Genomic DNA, 22,765 nt, shown 5'->3' with positions numbered 1-22,765 from the left:
TTGTGAGGAAGGTGAGTGTTACCACCACCATTTAATAACAGGGGACCGACACAGAGATGCCAAAGACTTTACCGAAGGCCACACACCTAGCAACCGTAGAGCTGGGGTTAGGTACAGAAGTTCTGGGCTCCCGGGCCTGTGCTCAGACCACTAGACAACACTGCCGCTAACAGGCCTTTTAAACAGTCTCTGTAAGACTGAATAAGCCATGCTCCTCAGAGCATGTGGATGGTATAAGAGAATGACTGCACAGGTCCATAAGGGAGGGTTTGCATCCATACAGATCTAGCCAGTTCAGTAGATTTACAGAGGAATTGCGCTGGAAGCATTGATTTCGTCAGTCACCCAACTTCTGAACATTACCTCAGAATGGCCATGGCCGGCGCTTTTCTTTTTTAAATAAAAACAAAATGGAGCTGGTACTCAGCAGGCTCCCTCCCCTCCCGCTCAAATGGTTCCCATAGCTGGGGCTGCCGAGGTGCCAGTGCCGAGTGTTGCAAAAAAAAACAAACCAAAGAACTGGTCATGGCTATTGCTACAAATTAGACATTGACGAAGTGCCAAAACCCCTCTCAGGTTCTACTGCAGGGGTGTTAGGCTGGGGGGCGAACTTGGTGTACAGTGCTCTACAGAACCCTTCAGTCCCAAGTTACTGGTAACTCACAAGTTGTGACTTTTGCCTGTGCATCTGTTTTCCAAAACCTCTGAGAAATTGTTTCCAGTCTGGGCCTTACAATGTCACTCCCCACCGATCCCTCTGCATGGAGAAAAGACACACTGGCACTGCAAGGTTTGATCCGTGGAGCCATCGGATCACGGCGGCCTGCTTCTTGTTTCACACCAGAGCAAATCAGGAGTCGCTCCACTCAATGTCAGCGCAAAACCAGTATAAAAGAGGAGTGCCAGAGACTCCATGATGCCTGCTAAGGACTTTGCTATTGATTTCATGCAGAAGGCAGACAGGTACATATTTAAGTTCATGTAACAGGAATATTTTCCTGCCTCCCTCACAATATTTGCTCCTAGTGTCATTCTGGTTAGTAGATGAGTGAACCGCACATCGGTTGAGGAACACCTGAAGGAGCAATTTTTCATGTACTTATGGTCTGCTCTGCAGTTCCTTTGTTTGAGACGCTACCAAAAAAAAGAAAAAAAACAAACAAACAGTCTGCCCTGATTCTCCACTCTGTAGAGGAGGGCTGGTCTCCGGGGAGCCGGCTGCATCTCACTAGTTCAGGCCACCTAGCCTTGCACAAATTTAGAGCAGAAAGATTCCTAGTCTAACTTCCACTGCTGCTGCCAGGTCTCTTCTGCCCAAGAGGCTGTGAGCTCACAGGCCCACCCGTGTGCCTCTTTTTACCAGGGCAAGAGGCTGATAAAGGATACAGTAAATGTGCTCACATTAGCAAATACACATAATGACTTTGATGGGACCTCTGCACTGGAACCCAGTTACTCCCCAGCCCAGAGGCTAGACTGTCGTGTGACTGTCAGGCAGCAATGTCATATGTAGCTTCACTGTGCCAGGGCAGCAGATAACACACTCTGGTTCTTGGCCCCGCCACCCATTTTCGTGGAGTGTCTTACTTCCCCTGTGTACCCAGCCACCTTCTCTGGCCAACAGGAGTGGAAAAGGGATGGATTCAGCCCTCCTCTTTCTCCCCTCCCCTCTCCATGGTGAGGAGCACCAGGGGAATCACTCCAGCTGGGGTGAATTATCCCGCCCCACAGCCAGTCACAGGCCAAGCACAGCCAACCTCTTGAGCAAGGGAGGCTGTAATCTTCCTTATTGTCCTGAGTGGCTGGGAAGGACAGCACCAAATAGTAGGTGGGCAGCATGAGTGGCCCTCCTTCACCTCAGTGGGTCACAGCAAGCTGTGGGCCACTGAGGTTCCTCTCACACCACCCCCCCATGTGGCTCTTGCGCACAGGGGCATCCAAGCTCCGAGCTTCCTTGCTCCTCCCACTCCCTGCCCTCCTCGCACTTTGCAAATCACCTGATTCGCACTTCGTCCCCACTCTTCCCTCCTCTCCTCCCCTCCCCTCCCAGAGCTGGAATGTGATGAACAGCTGATTCGCAGGGTTCCTGCTCTGGGCGGGAGGAGGGGGAGCAGGGCTAGCGTGTCAATCAGGAGATCGACATGCACTGAAAGCGCTGGGAGGGAGGAGTAGGAACTATAGGACTCCAGTGCCCTGATGCACAAGAGACATGTGGGGCAACGAGCAGCCGGGGAGTCCACGGGCCTCAGGTGGAGCCCCAATGGGTCACACGTTGTCCGCCACTGCTCTCACCCTAAGACTAGGTCTACACTACAAGTGCCACAGCAGCACAGCCACAGCCACCCTGCTGCAGGGTGGTAGTGTACACACTTACGCAGCGAGGGAAGGGGGGGTTTCCATCATGGGAGGAAATTTATCCCAGCGAGACGTGGTAGCAAGATCAATGGAAGACTCTGTCTGTCTAGTTGAGCCTATAGGGAGGGGGGTACGGTCCCTTCACAGGACATTTTTCACAGCTGCAAGCAGAGGTGTGGGAACGAGGAGTGCTGGGGGCGCTGCAACACCCCACATTTTGTGGGGGATCCCAGCTGCTGGCCCCGTGCCCACATTCCCAGCAGTACTGTTTCCACACCTGGGGCTCTGCTCCTCTTCTTGTGCCCAGGTCCCAGTGCTCCTAGCTCTGTGCCTGGGATCCCAGCAGCTACTGCCGTCCCCAAACCTGGGACTCTGCTGCTCCTGGCCCCAACTCTGGTGCCACCCTCAGGGCCCCTATTCCTGTCCATGTTCCCGCCCCCTGCCTGGTCCTGGCTTCAGTTCTGGTTGAGGGGGTATGGACAGTGGTAAGAGGAGGTGAGAGAAAAAATGTGGGGGCCTGTAGCTTTTGGCACCCCACTGTAAAAAGCTTTTTGTGCCACTGGTCCCAAGCACTGCAGCTAGGTGAGCCAAGTGTTAGGTATAGACCAAACCTAAGAGTGTGTCTACACTGCAACATAAGCCCAGAGTTCAAACTCAGATGCAAGTTCTGATGGGGTTCAGGGTCCCCAAGCACTGCACCCTGTCCACAGGCAGGAATGACTCTCACTCAGCAGGCAGAACAGGAAGTTTATTAGTTGACAGAGGCACAGCTCAGCACAGAGGTGTCAGTATAGCAGGAAGAGACAGTCATTCCAACCCGTCCTGGGGAGAGGAGCCCGAGGGGTGCCCCTCTGGGGTGTAGCTTCTCCCCTCGCCAGGCTGGCTGCCTCCTGCTCTCTCTCCCCCCAACTTCTAACTGCCACCCCCAATTCAAACCCAGCTTGGCTCCTCCCTGCTCTTTGCTCCTGTCAGAGGTGTTTCCTGTCAGCTTAGGTTACAGCCCCAGGGGGCCATCCTTAGCCGCTGTGAGCTGCTCTGCCTGTCACACACACATCCAGCCTGAGTCTCACATGCACTCCCCCCACTCCATCAATCTCTCCCCACTCCAGACCTCCAGACTGAACTGAGCAGGGTCACTTAGCCAGTGACCTGTGGAAGTTTGGGGCCCTCCCTGCATGACAGTGCATCAGCTATGGTATTGTTGTTCCCCTTGACATGGACCACCTCCATGTCGTAGTCCTGCAGGAGCAGACTCCAACACAGGAGCTTGGCATTGGCCCCTTTCATGTGATGCAGCCAGGTCAGGGGTGAGTGATCGATGTACACGGTGAAACACTGACCAAATGGGTATGGCTGCAGCTTTCCCAGAGCCCACACCATGGCCAGATATTCCTTCTCTATGGCTGCATAGTTCTGCTCCCAAGGTAGCAGCCTCTTGCTCAGGTACATGACGGAGTGTCTCTCCCCCTTGTCATTCACCTGCATTAGCATGGCAGCCAACCCCATGTCTGAGGCACTGGTGAACACGATGAAGGGCTTGTCGAAGTCTGGGTTTGTCAGCAATGGGGCTCTAGCCAGAGCTTCCTTCAGCGCACAGAGGGCCTCTTGGCACTGCTCAGTCCAGACCACCTTGTCAGGCTTTCCCTTCTTACACAGCTCTGTGAGGGGGACTGTGATGGAACTAAAGTGAGGCACAAACCTCCAGTAGTACCTCCCCATCCCAATGAAGGCCTGGACCTGCTTCTTAGTCTGGGGTATTGGCCAGTCTCTGACAGCCTCCACGTTAGCTGGCTCTGGCTTTAAGCAGCCGCTGCCCACCTTGTGGCCCAGGCAGGTCACCTCAGTCATCCCCACCTTGCACTTCCCTGCCTTGACAGTCAGCCCCGCCTTCTGAAGTTGGTCCAGGACCTGCTTGACCTGGAACAATGATCCTCCCATGTCTGGCTGAAGATGCAAATGCCGTCCATGTAAGCCAGGGCAAAGCTCTCCACCCCTTTCAGTAGCTGGTCCACCAGACGTTGGAAGGTAGTGGGTGCCCCCTTGAGACTGAAGGGCAGGACCAGGAACTCGTAGAGCCTCACGGGGTGATGAAAGCCGACTTGAGCCGGGTATCTTCATCCAATGGCACTTGCCAGTACCCCTTGGTGAGGTCTATGGTGGTGAGGTAACGGGCTCCCCCGAGCTTGTCTAAGAGGTCATCAGGCCTGGGCATGGGGTAGGCATCCGATACGGTGATGTTGTTAAGCTTGCGATAGTCCACACAAAACCGGACAGACCCATCTTTTTTAAGGACTAACACCACGGGAGAGGCCCGGGGGCTGGAGGAGGGTTGGATCACCCCCAGAGCCAGCATGTCTTCAACCTCCCGCTCTATGTCCTGAGACGTCTTCCCTGTGGCTCTGAACAGCACACACCTTATAGGAGCGTAGGCGCCTGTCTCTATTCGGTGGACAGCCAAGTCAGTGCATCCAGGTCTGTCAGAGAACAGCTGATGGTGTGAACTCTGTCTGCTGGGCAGGGGTCAGCTGGTCTGGGAGGGGAATAGACTCCAGCAAGGACCCAGCTCCAGTCCCTTTGAGCAAATCCACCAAGGGTTCATCCCCCTGCCTCTCCCAGTGCCTGCACACCGTCAGCACCAAGTTCTCCCTGTCCCAGTAAGGTTTCATCAGGTTCACATGATAGACCTGGTGGCTGTGAGCCCAGTTCAACAGTTCCACCACATAGTTCACCTCATTTATCTGCCTGATGACCTTGAAGGGGCCATCCCAGGCAGCTAGCCCCAAGCACTGGCCCCAAGCACTGCAGCTAGGTGAGCCAAGTGTTAGTTATAGACCAGACCTAAGCGTGTGTCTACACCAACACAAACCCAGAGTTCAAACTCAGATGCAAGTTGTGATGGGATTCAGGGGGTCCCCAAGCACTGCACCCTGTCCACAGGCAGGAGTGACTCTCACTCAGCAGGTAGAACAGGAAGTTTATTAGTCAACAGAGGCACAGCTCAGAGGCACAGCTTGTTCCGCCGCACAGGTACAAGAACCATCACTTGATCCCCGGTGGCATAGGCTCAGGCCCGGGCGTTATGGTCATGCCAGACCTTTTGCTTCCTTTGGGCCCTGGACAGGTTCTCCCTGCCCAGGCCCATGAGCTCAGTGGGTTTTTCCTAGAAGGTCAGTACATACTGTACTATTGACTCCCCTTCAGGAGAGGCCGTCCCCTCCTACTCTTCTCTGAGCAAGTCCAGGGGTCCCCGTATCTTCCTGCCATACAGCAGCTCAAATGGGGAGAACCCCGTGGATTCCTGGGGAACCTCCCTGTATGCAAACAGCAGGGGGAGGCAAGTACTTGTCCCACTCTTGGGGGTGCTGATTCATGAAGATTCTCAGCATCTCCTTCAGAGTCCCATTGAATCTCTCCATGAGCCCTTTGGTCTGCAGGTGGTAGGCTGTGGCCCAGGTGTGCCGGGCCCCACACTTGTCCCACAAGCTTTGCAGCAAGGCTGACATGAAGTTGGACCCCTGATCCGTAAGGACTTCCTTGGGGAACCGCGGTCTGCTGAAAATGGACAGCAGTGCATCCGCCACAGTGTCAGCTTCGATAGAGGTCAGGGCCATTGCTTCTGGGTATCGCATGGCAAAATCTACCACCTCCAACATATATTTTTTCCCAGAATGCATTGCCTTACTGAAGGGTCCTACTATGTCCATAGCCACTTTCTGGAAAAGCTCCACTATGATGGGCAATGGCCTCAGGGCGGCTTTCCCCTTGTCCCGAGTCTTCCCCACCCTCTGGCAGGGATCGCAGGACCGGCAATATTGACGGACAGCTAGACCTCCAGCCAGAAAAAGTTCTGTAGCAACCTTCTCCTGGTGTGGTGGATCCCCTGGTGTCCTGCGAGCAGGACATCATGGGCTAGATACAGCAGCCTGCGCCAATACTTTTGGGGAAACACCAGTTGCCTCTGGACCTCCCATGGCTCCGCTTTGCATCTGGGAACCCATCCCCAGTACAGGAAACCCTTCTCCCACAGGAATCTCTCCCTGCAGCCCTCCCCCAGTGGTGGAGCTGTGCTGAGACTGGCCAGTTTCCTCACCTTCTGCAAGAAGCGTCTCTCTGCTGCTCTGCTTGGAATTCTTCGACTGGGGCAGGGGCGGAAGCCACTTCTCCTTCCCTGCCTGGCTCCAGGACCACTGGCCTGTGGGACCTGGTTTTTGAAGGCCCCTTTTCTCCCAAGGTTCACCCCTGTGGCTTCTGTGGCTTTATCTGGGTGTCTACCCCCAGACGTGGGGAGACCACTCTTCGCCTTCTTTGGTTGGGGGTCAAGACCAGGGCACAAGGACGTTCACCTGGCCAGTGCTCCAGATCACCCCCCCATGAGTACATCAGCAGGCAAATGGCTGTGCATGCCCACCTCCTTGGGGCCTTCCTTATCCCCCCATTTCAGGTGCACCCTCGCCATGGGCACCTTGAAAGGGGTCCCGTCGATCCCCATTACAGTCAGGTGGGAACTGGGCATCATCTGGCCCAGTGCCACCACCCCGGGCCGGCCCAGCATCACGTCCCAGAACCCTGTGGCCTTTCTCCCATACACCTCAAGGGGTATGAGACATTCGCTCCTTGGAGGCAGTCCTGTCCCCACTCTGTGAACTGATCTCTGTGCATTTGGGCCCCCTGAGGAGCTGGTCTGTGGGGCTGGCTTGGCTCAAGGTGAGGACACACTGTCAGCACCACCTGCCTTGACCGCCAGCCCCTCTGGCTTCTGGGACTCCACCCAGTTGACTCCATGAGCCCCCAGCCTGCTCAACCTGTCTAGGAACTTGGGGCATTGGGCTGATCTATGCCCCTTCTGCCCACAGCAATAACAGCCCGGGTCTTGCTGTGTCCCTCATGCTGGCTGCTCTGTTCAAGCCCTGGCTGGCCCTCTGGGGGGTGGGCGGCCGGCCCCTCTTTTCCGGGCTTTCCCAATAGGCGATCACCTCTGTTACAAGATTTTTGTCCTGAGGGAAATACAGAAGAGTTCTGGAAAACACCGTCTGGGATAATCCACTATCTAACAAGATTTCAGGTTAATTAATCTGCAGAAATGTCTCCAGGGATACATTTTGGAGCTGGGCCCATAAAGCTTTTTGCACCTGAACCTGCAAAAATCTTTATAATGAAATCTCTCGCCTTTCTGGCCTCCCCAGTTTTCTGACAAAGCAAAATTTGTACTGCTCTTCCATTCTGCCCTCCTGGAAGCTAAATCGAATCATACACATTTCAGAGGCAATTGCTTCTCTCCCTTTCCCCACACTTACCGGACATCCATCATGAATAGCTTTCAAATCTTGGCAGCTATCCCTACATATATATCGATATGGGTTCTATTTATGAGTAATCCTTGTCTATAGTGCAATATCTTTATGATAAATGAGCTTGGAGTGTCAATTCCACCTGCCCACATTCAGTGGTTATTGGAGGATACATTAGAACCATTAGCTCAGCATGTTCACTGGGACAAACGAAATAATCCTGTCACAAGATAGGGCCAATTGCAACTGTAAGCAGAGCCACGCCCAGGAGGGTGTGGGGCCTGGGAAAACCCACTCCTCTGCTCCAGGCCCCAAACTGTCCTCCTTCTTCTTGTCCCTGCTCTGCCCCCCGCACCTCTTCCCCCAAGCCCTGCTCCACTCCACCCAGCCTGCCCCCTCTGCACCCACTGCACTACTTTCCCTGAGTAATGTGACCCTGGGGATTACTGGGGTGGGGGCTGGCAGGGTTTGGGGCAGTGACAGGATCTGTAGGAAGAAGAGTGACTCAGCACTAGCCTGCTCCGCTCCACCATCCCCCAGCCGGGACTCTCCACTTTCCTGCAGCAGCAAGAAGCAGAGTGACTCAGGCCCAGCTTGTTCCATTCCCCTGAGCCCGCATCACTCAGGCTACGTCTACACGTGCACCCAACTTCGAAATAGCTTATTTCGATGTTGCGACATCGAAATAGGCTATTTCGATGAATAACGTCTACACGTCCTCCAGGGCTGGCAACGTCGATGTTCAACTTCGACGTTGCTCAGCCCAACATCGAAATAGGCACAGCGAGGGAACGTCTACACGGCAAAGTAGCACACATCGAAATAAGGGAGCCAGGCACAGCTGCAGACAGGGTCACGGGGCGGACTCAACAGCAAGTCGCTCCCTTAAAGGGCCCCTCCCAGACACACTTTCATTAAACAGTGCAAGATACACAGAGCCAACAACTAGTTGCAGACCCTGTATATGCAGCACGGACCCCCAGCTGCAGCAGCAGCAGCCAGAAGCCCTGGGCTAAGGGCTGCTGCCCACGGTGACCACAGAGCCCCGCAAGGGCTGGAGAGAGAGTATCTCTCAACCCCCCAGCTGATGGCCGCCATGGAGGACCCCGCTATTTCGATGTTGCGGGACGCGGATCGTCTACACGTCCCTACTTCGATGTTGAACGTCGAAGTAGGGCGCTATTCCCATCCCCTCATGGGGTTAGCGACTTCGACGTCTCGCCGCCTAACGTCGATTTCAACTTCGAAATAGCGCCCAACACGTGTAGACGTGACGGGCGCTATTTCGAAGTTACTGCCGCTACTTCGAAGTAGCGTGCACGTGTAGACACAGCCTCAGTGGGGCAAGGTAGGACGGAGCTTGCTGGGGCTGGGGTACTCTGCTTCCTGCCACTGCAATGAAGCAGGCCAAGGCAGCTGGGAAATGGAGGAGCAGAGCAGGCTCCTGGGTTGCTCCCCCTTCCGTGGCTCCTGCCATCGCTAGTGAGTGCAGGGGGTGGGCCCTGCTGCAGGCCCCAGGCTCCTCTGATAATGCCTCAGGCTCCTGTGATAAAGCCCTTATGGATGGGAGAGCTCTGATTGTAAACCACTATCAACATGTTGCCTTGCACAGGATGAGAATCTATTGCAGCCCCCAGGCCCAGAGCCTCGTTGCTTTTGCAGATCCAGACTAACACGGCGACCCCTCTGATACTCTCAACCAAGGGTACACATATCCCTGGGGAACACAGAGGTCTTCGAGGGGCCACACCAACTCACCCAGATATTTGCCCACTTTTGTCAGCTGATTACATAAAAAGCACTAGCAAAGTCATTACAAAGGAACATTTCATACAATGACTTGTTTATACTGCTTTACAGGCTATACTCTGAAGTACACCCCAAAGGTAATGATCTATAGTTACATTTATTTTCCAATTGATTTACACTATAATTATATGGAACAAATTAGAAAGTTCGCAATTGTTCCGTTAGCAGAGTGCTGGGACACTTTCGTATTTTTGTGTCTGATTTTGTAAGTAAGTAATTTTTAAGTAAGGGGAAACTTGAGGTATACAAGACAAATCAGACTCCCGAAAGGGGCTCGGTAGCTGGGAAAGGTTGAGAACCACTGCATTAGTTCAGTCCATGAAAACTCAAGCTTCTCCCCTCTGGAAGTCTAAGGCTCATTCTTTGGTGTCAGTCAAAATGGTGGTCATCTGCTCCCTCCTTTATGCTGTCCTGTGAAGTTAAGTACCACAGTATCTGTGGAACTCTGTGATCTGATACTAGCGATTCCCAATTTCCCCTGTTGCTACACCCTGAGGATCAGTGAATGGAGAAAACAACTTGAGGCAACATGAGACGGAGGAAAACGCTGAGACTTACCTGAGCTGCTGGTGCTTTCTGACACACTTCTAGATGTTTTGGGCTTGCTCTGTTTGCTGCTTGTTCGTACAGTGACTGGAGGAGGCACAGGGCTACTGCTGTCTCCTCGAATGGTCGAGAGATCTTGCATGCTAAAGCTCCTCAGTCTCTCAGACAGAGCCCCCTGTCCCTGGTTAAACAAACAAACAATACACACCAAAGTCAGAATCCATGACACAGCATTTTATGTCCCTTCTTTCTGAGACCTCGTTGACAGTACAGGCTACTTTGGTATAATTTGCATTGCTCAGGGGTGAGAACAATCCACACCCCCCAGCAATGTAAGTTATCCCAACCTAAGCATAGCGTAGACAGTGTATGTCAGCAAGAGAACCTCTCCAGCCAGTGTAGCTACCGGCTCTCACAGAGGCTCTGTCTCCTCAGCTTGAAGCATACGCACCACACGTATTCCAGCCTCACGAAACTGTTCTGTAGCTGTAGCCTATGTTATTACAGTCCTCCAGGAGCAGGAGAGGAGGGATTCCTGCCCCACCCTCCCAGAGGGAGTAACATTTGTTCCTTTGTCTTTTCTTTCAGTGCTATCTATCAGTTAGCGAAATTGGTCTTTCAGACTTTTGCCAGCAAACTTCTTGGAAGTCTCCCCCAGGGGCTCCCTCCAACCTTAATGAAAGGAGCAAGTGTTTGAGTGAAACAGGTGTTTGACATGCAGGAAAAGCAAATGAAGAGGTATACACCACCAGGTCCTAAATCAAAATCACTGTCATTCGACGTTATTCACTTCCACGGTCTATGCCTGACAGCTGCCTACTAGTTCTCCACTGGCTCGTAGTTTCTTCAAGGCAGACGAGAGCTGAATCACCCGTGTCACAGCAAAATCCTTTTAAAAACCAAGAAACAGTCCTAAGCTTTTCCATACAGCATAAAGCAGTGGTGAAAGCCACGTGTGCACAGCTTTCCCTTTGCAGGCCACCCGTAAATGAAGCACTCGGAGATATTGGAGCACTTGGATCAGAGAGCTCCAGCTGTGCCTGGCACTGTGGAGCCCTGCTGGTGGCAGAGAGCCCCACTGGCAGCCCTCTCTGGGGAGCCCCACTTTAGGAAGCCCAGCCCCAGTCAGGAGCCCCACTGGTGAGCAGGGGGAGCTGGGTTGTGGCTCCCAGCCCTGCCAGCAGCCCCACAGCTGTGGTGGTGAACCCCAGCAGCCCTGCTGCAGGGAGCCAGCTGGGGCGCGGAGGCCAGATGGCAGCCCCACAGCTGTGGGGACCCAAGCCAGGGCCAGGGGAACCCATGCCCCAGCTGTCCACTCCACAGCCTCGGGGACCCCTGACAGCAGGGACCCTGGCCGCCCTGGGGGGGGAACCCTGCAGGTGTAGGGCCCCCCTCAAAGCAGCCAGTCTGACTTCTCCTCATTCAGCAAATCCCCTCGTTTGGGACCATTCTGGTCCTGAGGATGCCAGAGGAGGGAGGTACAACCTGTATTTAAACTGAGTGGTATTCAAAAAAGTAAACAAACAGCACACACGGTGAAAAATGAAATTTCAATTACACAGATTCTGTCATAGTCTAAGATGAAATTTATAGCATAGTGTAAGATACCTTTCAAAATATAGGGGGTCTGATTCTAATCTCACATATAGCAACATATATCAGGACGAACTCTGCTTCAATTAATGGCAAGACACCAGCACAAACTGGAGGGAGGTCGTAAGGCAAACAATAATAAATCTGACTGTGTCCTTTTAACTGAAAATTAAGGTGTAGATAAGGAATTCTTCAGTGATCCAAAAGCCACTTTCCCCTCAGCTTTCCTTCTACAAAAATACTGCAGGAAGGGCTGGCTCAAAGCACTGCTGTAGAAGACAACGGTAGATGCGTGAGGCTAATTCAAGTCTGCTGCATTTGAGTGCCACATTTTAATGCCCCAAATCACAGCATCTGGACCATCCCATCCCTCCCCCATCTAACTCACCTGATCATTGAAGTTAGGGGGAGCAGCTAGCTCAGTGGGGTCCAAAAGAAATTCACCACTTGCCATAGCCCTCCTGCCATGGCACCCGCCCCCCTCAAGCCAGGCACCCTCCCCCACCCCCAAACTGCCAGTGACTCACCAGGGCCGCTGCTGGACCCACGCTGCATAAGCTGCCCAGCCGTGCTGTGACACCCAGCTCCCTAAGCCGTGCCGCCCAGCCCAACCACCTGAGCCACTCTGCCACACCACCAAGCTGACCCACGTGAGCTCTCCCAGCCCCAGACAGCTTCCTCACTGATGCCACCACGCGCTTGTCCCACCAAATGGTGAGGTGCGTGAGCGGAGCGACCGGATGGGCGCCCCACGTGTGTGGATCTCCTGAGCTGCATTCGCCACAGCCAGCTGTCCCGTTTGCCACATATGGAGAATGCACAGTGTGGAGGCCACGGCTGAACTAGTTGGTAACAACAAGGTGGGGTGTGTTTGTGTGTGAGTGCCTGAGTGTAATATAGCATATGCATATGATAATGGCAATTGATCAGCAGTAAATGTGGTATTTTGCCTGATCCCCTGGCAAAAGATCCCCTGCAGCACTTTAAGCACAATATTTGCATGTACACTATGGGTTCAGTCCTACAGACATTTACTGTGGGGACTGGTGGTTGGTGCTGAGTTGTGGCTATGATAGGACTAAGCCCAGTAGCACATTATGGTATAGTGTTCTTTTTATTTCAGTAACATCTACAATCTCACATAATGGACCAGCCTCCGGTGTGCCAGGCGTTGTACAAACACTGCACAACAAGACAGAGCCTGCTCCAAAGACCTCTCAATCTAAGCACAAGACAAGATGGAGTGAGACAGCTTGAGCATGTACCAGGCAACCACAAGGCAATATTGGTCACCACGACAGGTTGCGATCTCAGCACACCAGCAGCCAGAGGCAACCAGTGTGGGGCACTGAAGGGGAGGAGCCACTGGCTACATGCCCTTGCCCCGCCCCCTCCCTACCCAGGCCCCTCTTCTTCCTGTTCCACCCATGCTCCACCCTCCCCCCACCCATGCTCTGCCGCTGTCCACCTCTTCCTCTGGAAGCGCCTCACTTAGGGCGTGTGCGGGGGAGGGGTGGGATGCTGGGGGTGCAGGGGGCACACCCCCGGTGCACTCTTCACGCATTGCCTATGGCAGCAGCCTAACTGTTGTCAAGCTTTTGGTGGGCTTTATAGTACCGTAAGTGACGGGGCAGTGAGTGAACATTTGCGAAGGGGGCTCTAGATCACTGGGCTTGAACCATACCTGTCCTCATTTACACCAGTGAGCCTCAACCATTTCAGTGGCAGGGCACCAACGGCGGTATGGGAGGACAGCACTTGCCCCCGCAGCCGTGTGGGGGCTTCTGCCCTGAACAGCGAACACAGCAACTCGGCCAACACCGCAGCAACAAAAAAGAACATGAAAAACAAACTAGCGCCACCCCCGCACTAACTGTCGGGTTTGACTGCCAGCAAAGGACTTTGGAGATATTTTGCTGATGAGACTGGAGAGGATTTTAGAGCTGAGCACACAAAATCCACACGCTGTAAACTGAGCAGGCTTTGCCTCTCCCTATGATAATCTCATCTGAGAGGAAAATGCTCGCTAGTGTCTTCAACATGGGGCACTCTGCCCCAGGAAGTTGATGGCTGAGGAGTAAGGAGCTTAGAGGCACTGCCCTTGAGGAAGTCCATCTAGAAACTCAGATGCGTTATTTCAAGTCTCCTTGCCTCAGTTTACCAACCTGAGAGCAGTGAAAACAACACCTCACAGGCATTGTATGGGTTAGGGCTAAGAACAGTCACACTGGGACAGACTAATGGTCCATCTAGCCCAGTATCCTGTCCTGTAACACCAGTGAATGCCAGGTGCTTTGGAGAGAATGAACAGGGCAGTGTAATTTTGACTCATCCATCCCTCATCATCCAGTCCCAGGTTCAGGTAGTTGAAGAACACCCAGAGCAAGGTGGCATGTCTCTGGCCAGCTGGCCTACTAGCCACTGATCAGAACGGCCATGCTGTTTTTGAAGTGCTTGCCTCAAAAGCACCAAGTATCATCACTTCATTCTTTATACTACTAGGAACTTCTCACCAGATGAGCATCCAGTCTCCTGGCATATTTATAATTCACAGGAGGAATTCCTTTTCATGTCAACAGGAGCTAAGCGCTGCTGAATTTACTGCCAATTTAGAAACAGTGCTAAGTGACGTGTATGTACCGTTAGCTGGCCCATTGGCAGCTATCTTAGTTCTGGCAACTGAGAGGCAACATGAGAAATGGGGCTAGATGTACTAAGGACATTGTAAAGAGCTGACGGCTGCAGGCGGAAGCTATCATAGTCGGATACCAGCATAAGCTTTTGAAATAGAACCTGATTTCCACATGAGCTAACAGGGCTGTGATAGCTTTAAGACTACTCATCTCAGAGCAATATGAAACACGCACACTCTGTCTCCCTTCCCCCTCCCCGCACCAGTTCTGGATCCGTGCTCCATTCGATCTTGATTCCACATCTTCACTGCAATCACCAGTGTGGAAAAAATCATACTAGGACAGTAAGAAGGAACAAAGGAATACTGGCTCCCTGCAACATGCTGTTTTGTTTGTGTGTTTTGTTTGTGCAGTTCATTTCCTCTCCTGTGGGGCTTTACATCAGTGCCTGCAATCCCTGCCAATCTAATCCCAGCAGTGTGGCTCTGCCCTCCAGCCATCTTCACCTTTGATGGGGGGCTGGCTTTACGTCCAGGAAACACACAACAGAAGAGGTTGGGGGGATGGAGCAGCAGCCCTCGGTGTGGTACAGAGAAGAGTTTGTGTTTGGTTTGTAGAGCACTTAGTGGAAAAAGGCCTCTGGAAACCAGAAGCAGTGGTGAGCTCGGCCCTTTAAGAGACAGAGGAACACAGAAGCGTGGTCGTGAGGTAATCTGAGAACTGCTGTAATACCGAGCATCTGAGGCTATGCTTCAAGAAACCCCCGTGCCCTCCTCTTGAGTAGCCCAATATGAGTCCACGGTTTTTCAAGTGACCGTTGATGACTGAAGGCCCCGCATGACACACTTAAAGCGGGCCTCCTTGCAGAGGGCAAGTGTGTCGCACCTCCTGGAAAATCGGGTCCTTTTGAAGTCCGACAAGCTGGGCACCCAAAATCACTTACCATGTCTGCAAATCCCAATCACAAAAGACGAGGGAGATGATAGGGCCCTCACCTTGATGGATGTGCTAAGCAATTATGACAACTCTGTCCATGAGGCCTTAGGTAGGCTGGCAAAGGCAGGAGTCTACTGCCAACAGAGGGGTTTTATTACAAAGCGGGCTCTATCCTTGTTCTCGGAAGAAGGAAATACAGCTTTCCCAGGGCAGCTTTCCCCTCCGCCGCATTACTCAGCGTCTCACGTCGATTGAAGGAGAGAGCTCTGCCGCTCTCCATTAACAAACTGCCACACAGCAGCAGTTGCCCGTGTGGGATCTGGTAGCCCTGTTGGGAAGCCTGCTTGTACCTGAGAGGAGAGGGACGGCGTTTGCCCAGAGAGAAAGGACTGTCCCAAACAAAAAACAAGCAGTCCTGCAGCACCTTAGCACCTGTGGTGTCCAAAAGGGATGTAAGGGATCAACACAGCCTCCCTCCCGCCCCACCAGGCACTGCCCACCCTCAGCCAGGCACCTACCTTCCCCTGCCCCCAATTACTTATGGAATTACTTATGCCCTGCAGCTATGCCATGGGAGCTGCACCAAAACGTGGCTGCAGCTGCCGCCCCGTGAGCCGCCCCAGGATGCAGCTGGAGCCCACCAGGGCCAGAGGAGCTGCCTCCACTGCTACCACCACACTCTTGTCCCACCATGTGGTAGACCAGGCGCGCAGAGCGGCTGGAGGGGCGCCCCACGTGTGCAGCTCTCCTGAGCCACGCTTCGCAGCACTGCGCTGCCCCATTCGCTGCATGTGGCAAATGGGGAGTGTATTGGAAACTGCTGCCTTAGACGAACAAGTTTATTTATTTATTAGGAAATGAGCTTTCGCGGGTAAGACCCACTTCTTCAGATTGTCATATTGGAGTAGATAATAAGAATCCAGGCTTTATACAGCAGGGAGGGAGGAAGGAAGGGAAGGAGGAAAGAAGGAAAGGAGGGTCACTCCGTCATTAACGGGCATTCTAGTGTTGGAGTTGAAACTTTTATTCTTTTTATATTTGTATTTTAGGTTTAATAATGTAGGAATGTAAGGTAACATATTAACACATTTAGCATTTTATTACTTTTATTCATTAAGTTCTTTTACTGACTATATGCCCTTTGTTTTAAAGTTTAGTGCATTTAGGAAGTAAAGAGACAGAGTTCTGATATTGTGTCTATGTTAATGTGTTTAGAGAAATGTTAAGGGCTCAAGTCTTGCTTGATTTACAATGCTTGTTGCTTTGCACAACATGAGATGCTGCAGCACAATGCTTTTCTTTGAAAGCCCTTGTAACGTTTTTTGTTTGCGTGTAAAAGAGGCAAGTCTTTGTCAAGACAAAGGTGCAAAGGCTATCCTTAGAGCCAGATGGCCAAGGAAGGAGTGGCAAAGCGTGGGTGAAGACAGACTTAATGGCATCAAAAAAGAACCATCAGTACAGAAAGTCATCAGATTGGCAGATTAATGATTCTAAAGTGTGGAGCAGGCACTCTTAAAGATGATTGATTGCAGGATAAGCCTTTCAGAAATGTTTTGGGAATGACTAATATAAAAAAGACAACACACTGGCCACTTACTAACACAGCAGAATCTATAAACTTCAACAGAGAAAAGAATTACAAAAGCAAGGTGCTTTGCCATGGGACTTTGGGTTCATCTTGCCACCAACTGCAGGAGACCATTGGATCGTAACCGACAAGGTCCTGCTCCCCCTCTGTGATCGATCTAGCTGGACACTAGATTGATCCAGACTCTGGACTGGTAACTATAACATCGTCTGGCAGAACAGTGTGCATGGTGTCTGTGTGTGTGAGTGACTGAAAAGCACATGCAGCATACTGTCTTTTCCCCTATAAAAGATCTTGTGTGCGTCGTTTACGCATAACACTAGAGCATGGGTCTTTCTCAGAGCCTGATCCAAAGTCCAGTGGAGTTAATATGAGTCATTCCACTGACACCAGTGGGCTTTGAATCAGGCCTTAACGGCTTCTGAGATAGACTCATAGAACGCTAGAACTGGAAGGGAACTCCAGAGGTCACTGAGTCCAGTTCCCTGCCCTCCTGGCAAGACCAAACACCTTCTAGACCAGGCGCGTCCAACCCGCGGCCCGTGGGCCGCATGCGGCCCTGGACAGCTAGTAATGCGGCCCCACAAGATCGTAAACTTTTAACATTATTATGTGATTTATACACATTAACTATATTATATATTTGATATGCAGCCCAAGACAACTCCTCTTCACTCAATGCGGCCCAGGCAAGCCAAAAGGTTGGACACCCATGTTCTAGACCATCCCCCATAGGTGTCTATCTAACCTGCTCTTAAATATCTCCAGCCATGGAGATTCCACAACTTCCCTAGGTAACTTATTCCAGTGTTTAACCACCCTGACCATTAGGAAGTTTTTCCTAATGTCTAATCTAAACCTCCCTTGCTGCAGTTTAAGCCTATTGCATCTTGTCCTATCCTCAGAGGCCAAGGAGAACAATTTTTGATGTACTTGAAAACCGCTATCGTGTCCCCTCTAAGTCTTCCCTTTTCTAAACTAAACAAGCCCCGTTCTTTCAGTCTTCCCTCATAGCTCATGTTTTCTAGACCTTTAATCATTCTAGTTGCTCTTCTCTGAGCCTTCTCCAATTTCTCCACATTTTTCTTGAAATGTGGTGCCCAGAACTGGACACAATACTCCAATTGTGGCCTAATGAGGGCTGAGTAGAGTGGAAGAATGACTTCTTGTGTCTTGCTCTCAACACTCCTGTTAATGCATCCCAGAATCACGTTTGCTTTTTTGGCAACAGCATCACACTGTTGACTCATATTTAGCTTGTGGTCCACTATGATCCCTAAATCTTTCTCCACGGTACTCCTTCCTAGACAGACGCTTCTCATTCTATACATATGAAGCTGATTGTTTCTTCCTAAGTGGAGTACTTTGCATTTGTCCTTATTAAACTTCATCCTGTTTACCTTAGACCCTTTCTCCAGTTTGTCCAGATCATTCTGAATTATGAGCCTACCCTTCAAAACAGTTGCAACCCCACCCAGCTTGGTACCATCTGCAAACTTAACAAGCATACTCTGTACACCAATATCTAAACCGGTGATGAAGATATTGAATAGAACCAGTCCCAAGAGAGATCCCTGCAGAACCCCACTTGTTATGCCCCTCCAGCCTGACTGAGAACCATTAATAACTACTCTCTGAGAATGGTTATCCAGCCAGTTATGCACCCACTGTATAGGGGCCCCATCTAAGATGTATTTGCTTAGTTTATTGATAAGAAGATCATGCTAGATCATGTCAAACGCCTTACTAAAGTTCAGGTATGCCACATCCACCACCTCTCCCTTATCCACAAGACTTGTCATCCTGTCAAAAAAAGCTATCAGATTGGTCTGGTGTGATTTGTTCTTTACACATCCATGCTGGCCGTTACCTATCACCTTATTTTCTTCCAGATGTTTGCAGATGAATTCCTTCATTACTTGCTCCATTATCTTTCCTGGCACAGAAGTTAAACTGACTGGTCTGTAGTTTCTTGGATTATTCTTTTTCCCTTTTTATAGATGGGCACTATGTTTGCCCTTTTCCAGTCTTCTGGAATTTCTCCCAACTTCCAGGACTTTTCAAAGATGATAGCTAAAGGCTCAGAAACCTCCTATATCAGCTGCTTAAGTATTCTAGGATGCATTTCATCAGGCCAGGGTGACCTGAAGACATCTAATTTTTCTAAGTAATTTTAACTTGTTCTTTACGTACTTTATCCAGATCCAGTGCTGCAATTCTAACCCCTTAGTTTGTGTGAGTGGTGCTTCTAGCGGACAGCCAGAATTACCGCTAAGTCTGGCAATGTTTCAGGCCATATTTTCACACGCACAACAGACTCTTGGACCATGTCGCAGACAATTAGGCACAAACAGGCTTTTCATCAATGCTGGTCATGCGTGCCTCCTCGCTCCACCTCATCTTTTCCCCATCCAAAACATTGCAGTTGTTGCAGGGAGATTTCAGCTCCTCATCCCCAGTCACAGTCATCATTATTATCAGGAATGTAGCTGTAGACCTAAAGAGGCCATCGTGCCAGATACCATGCAACCCTTTGGCAGGCAATCCCAGCCTGGAAGAGCTTACTGTCTAAAAGGCAAACCCAGAAGAAGAGCCAGGAAAGAGACAACATATGAGCAAGCATCTGAGTTGGTGATTGGCACACATATTGTTAGCAGGCAGGAGCCCAGTGCCCCTCAGAGGGAGGGCAACGGGTTGAAGCAATGGAAGTTAAGGAGGCTGCCCATCAGGGTTTAGCTCCTGGTAACTAGATCCTGCCATCTAGTTCTTACCCTCCTGTCGTCACCATGTTCTCAGGGAAGGACTGTGGTGCCACAAATGGGGGATGCAGGGTGGTGGGGCGGGGACTCCAGCACCTCCTCTGCCTCTGTCTCCACTCAGAGATCCTCAGGAACGTACTATTCACTGAGAGAGAGCACATGTGCAAGCAGGGGAGATTGGAATAAGGAACTTGGGACACTGTCTAGTAATCACCTGTTTGTGCCTGGCAACATTATTGCTGATTTTTTTTTTGAAGTGTGTCCAGCTAATCAAACATCTGGGCCATCTATCAGTCAGGCCAGTGGAGGATCTGAGCTAAGGAAGAGGCAAGTATATTCTAGCCTGTGCTTGTGTAGGATTGTGTTAGTTGACCACAGAGATGGAAAAGGCCAGGACATGTCTCAGAAGTTCAAGGGTATGCAGCTCTGGGTCCATTTCTCTCTTTAACTGGGCTCATACTCAAAAAACTTAGAGTCTTGAGCTTTTTGCCTAGATCAACAGATGTAATGGTGATTTATACCAGATGAGGATGGGGCCCCTGATAGCTTAGCATCTATCTCTGTCCCGTTATTTCAGCTGAAGTAAGAGATGGGAAAGACCTTTGCTTTCACAACTCGGTGAGGCCACCTTTCCATAGGGGCAGCAGGGGCTCAGTTTTTCTAAAAACCAGGCCCTATTTGGTACTAAAATAGTAATTTGAGGGCCCAACTTCAGCCTGGAGCTGCAACTTGAACAAGTTAACACTTAACAAACCAGAAGTCCTGTAGCACTTTAAAGACTAACAAAATGATTGCTTAGGTGATGAGCTTTCGTGGGACAGACCCACTTCTTCAGATCTGGAAATTCTGATACAAGTAAACTGGCATGACAGGAATTTAACAGAAAGTTATCATTGTGCCAGTTTACTTGTATCAGAATTTCCGGATCTGGAGAAGTGGGTCTGTCTCACGAAAGCTCATCAACTAAGAAATCATTATGTTAGTCTTTAAAAGTGCTACAGGATGGCTTCTTTGTTTTGTGAAGATACAGACTAATACGGTTACCTCTCTGAGACAAGTTAACACATGTTAAAGACAAACTGCTGCATCTCCATAGGGCTATTAATACATATCAGCTAGCACCCACAAAAGGCTAGGGGAGACAGAACCAGAGAATCCTGAAGCTGAGGCATGAAATAGGAGGTTGGGCACTTTCTAAACATGATGCTGAGAAACATTTCCCCTTAGCAACAGCTATTTTGGTCTTATCCACTGTCTATCACCCTGAAGTGCTCTCCAGACTGTAATTAAATCATTAATCTCAACCCCTAGCAATGCAGAGAAATATTATGCCAACTGTTCAGGTGAATAAACTGAGGCACAGAGAGGAGAGTGGATTATGCAGAACTGATGGCAGAATTCCGAAATCCCAACTCTGTCCCCATCTTTAACCATTAGATTAAACTCCCTCCAGAGGCAGAAAAAGAACAGAATAATTGTCTTGCTACAAATGCCTCAAATTGATCCAGTACTAATTCCCTAAACAAGCCATTAATCCATTCTCCCTCGGCTAAAACCAGCATCGAGGTAAAACTTCTTGCCTGTTATAGGTACTAGCCCAATTTAAAATGTTGGCCCTAGGAACAGTCCCCTGGGTATGTCATAGACAGTGGGGAGGTTTAGTGATTAGGGTATTAGCCCAAGATCTGAGTTCAAGTACATGCTCCACCATAGATTTCCTCTGTGGCCATTGGCAAGTCATTTAGCCTTCCTGTGCCTCCTCCCAAAAGGAGGACACCAGCCCTTCCCTACCTTATAAGTATGTTGCAAGGATAAATACAGAGACAACAGTGAGGCACTCAGATATAACAGCGGCACAATAAGAACCAAAGAGAAGGTGTGACAATGATAAAGAATCACACAAAGATTCTTTCTCCTAGCACAGGGCAAGGATCTCCTTTAGATCAAGGAAAACTATCATCCCTGAAACTACTCTGTCCCCCTCTTTCCCTGCAAACCTTCTTCCCTATGGCCATCCCCAGCCTCCCTTCTGCCCAGCCTCCTGCTACTGCTGGAGTTGTGTATGTGCCTTCACAAGTTGCAAAATACGCATTTTGAAAGAGAGAGATTCCTTCTAGAGAAATCCCATAGGAGGAGAGAGAAGGCAAGTAGGACAGCTACTCACTGACCCTCAAGAGAAAGCGCCAAGACTCAATTATTCTTTTCCTTTCCTTGGGGCAGGGAGGGAGAGGTGGAGTACAAAGGCTTTAGGCCATATTATGGGGCTGGACAGGGCCTTGCTGAGCCCCCAGTGTAAGTCAAGCACCCACAGGACTGCTCTAATTTATACTCTCCTTCCCATATACTCCTGCAGGTCCTGGAAAGCAGACATAGCCACAGGGACAGCTACACCATATGTTAGGATCAAAAGCAGTGCAGAGACAGTGATATTTTCTGCAGACAGCTGCCACCCATTTTAGGGCCCTTTTATGCTGCTAGAGTGACATAAAAAGCCTTGACATAACTGAGACGTCAGCCAAAAGTCTCTCTGTTGTGTTGAGGCATTGTAGGGACCATCACACGTACAGCATCACGTTGGCTCAATGTCTAGAACAAGCACACTGCGAGCAGGGAGCAAAATACGCATTCGTGGCTTTCACACATCTATAATATGGATCTTGATATTGCTGTTACACCAGAAGGGTGTACGACTCTACAGATACAATACAGAACAATGTCAGCATCTGTTTTGCATTTCAAGACCACTTGCCATCTGAGGAGCTCACAATCTTTTACAAGCATTCAGGAACTCAGCCTCCCAATGCCCCATGAGACAGGGACATATGGCTCCCATTTTACAGATGAGGAAACTGAGGCAGAGATTAAATTACATTTCTGAGACTATACAAGAAGCCTGTGACAGAGATTCGAATCCAGTCGCTAGACTCCTGCTCCTGCACATTAACCATAACAGCAATCATTTTCCACTACAAAATGCTGCTGTAATTTTGGAAATATCAGGTCATGGTTATTTTCTTATTCTAGTTCTAACCCAGGAATGGAGCACAGGACATGCCACATCCAGATGAAACCATTTCTCCATTATGTCCAACATCCTCTCTCCAAAAGTGACCAACAGCTGCTGCTTCAAAGGAATGTAAATGAATGAATCTTCCCTTCACCCTGCCTCATAATGAATCTAGTCAATCCTAAAATGCTATTCCAGTCAGGGTATGAAAGAAGAGAGCCTTCCTGACCACAGCAGGTGAGCATTTAATG

The 22,765-nt window shown here is 50.5% G+C and overlaps 1 protein-coding gene across 7 annotated transcripts in view; it reads right to left on the bottom strand.

Annotated features, from left to right (window-relative positions):
* Positions 1-22,765, bottom strand: part of REEP1 (receptor accessory protein 1) — a 98,466-nt gene that overhangs the window by 25,478 nt on the left and 50,223 nt on the right. For all 7 annotated transcript variants that reach the window (XM_074992270.1, XM_074992271.1, XM_074992272.1 and 4 more), the window contains exon 6: positions 10,011-10,179. In XM_074992270.1, the coding sequence (XP_074848371.1) occupies positions 10,011-10,179 (169 nt within the window). The remainder of the gene's footprint in view (positions 1-10,010; positions 10,180-22,765) is intronic.

Source organism: Carettochelys insculpta, chromosome 4, assembly GCF_033958435.1.
Source record: "Carettochelys insculpta isolate YL-2023 chromosome 4, ASM3395843v1, whole genome shotgun sequence".
Classification (NCBI taxonomy): domain Eukaryota; kingdom Metazoa; phylum Chordata; order Testudines; family Carettochelyidae; genus Carettochelys; species Carettochelys insculpta.
Note: the sequence above shows the minus strand (reverse complement) of the source record. Positions and strands in the feature narration are given on the sequence as shown.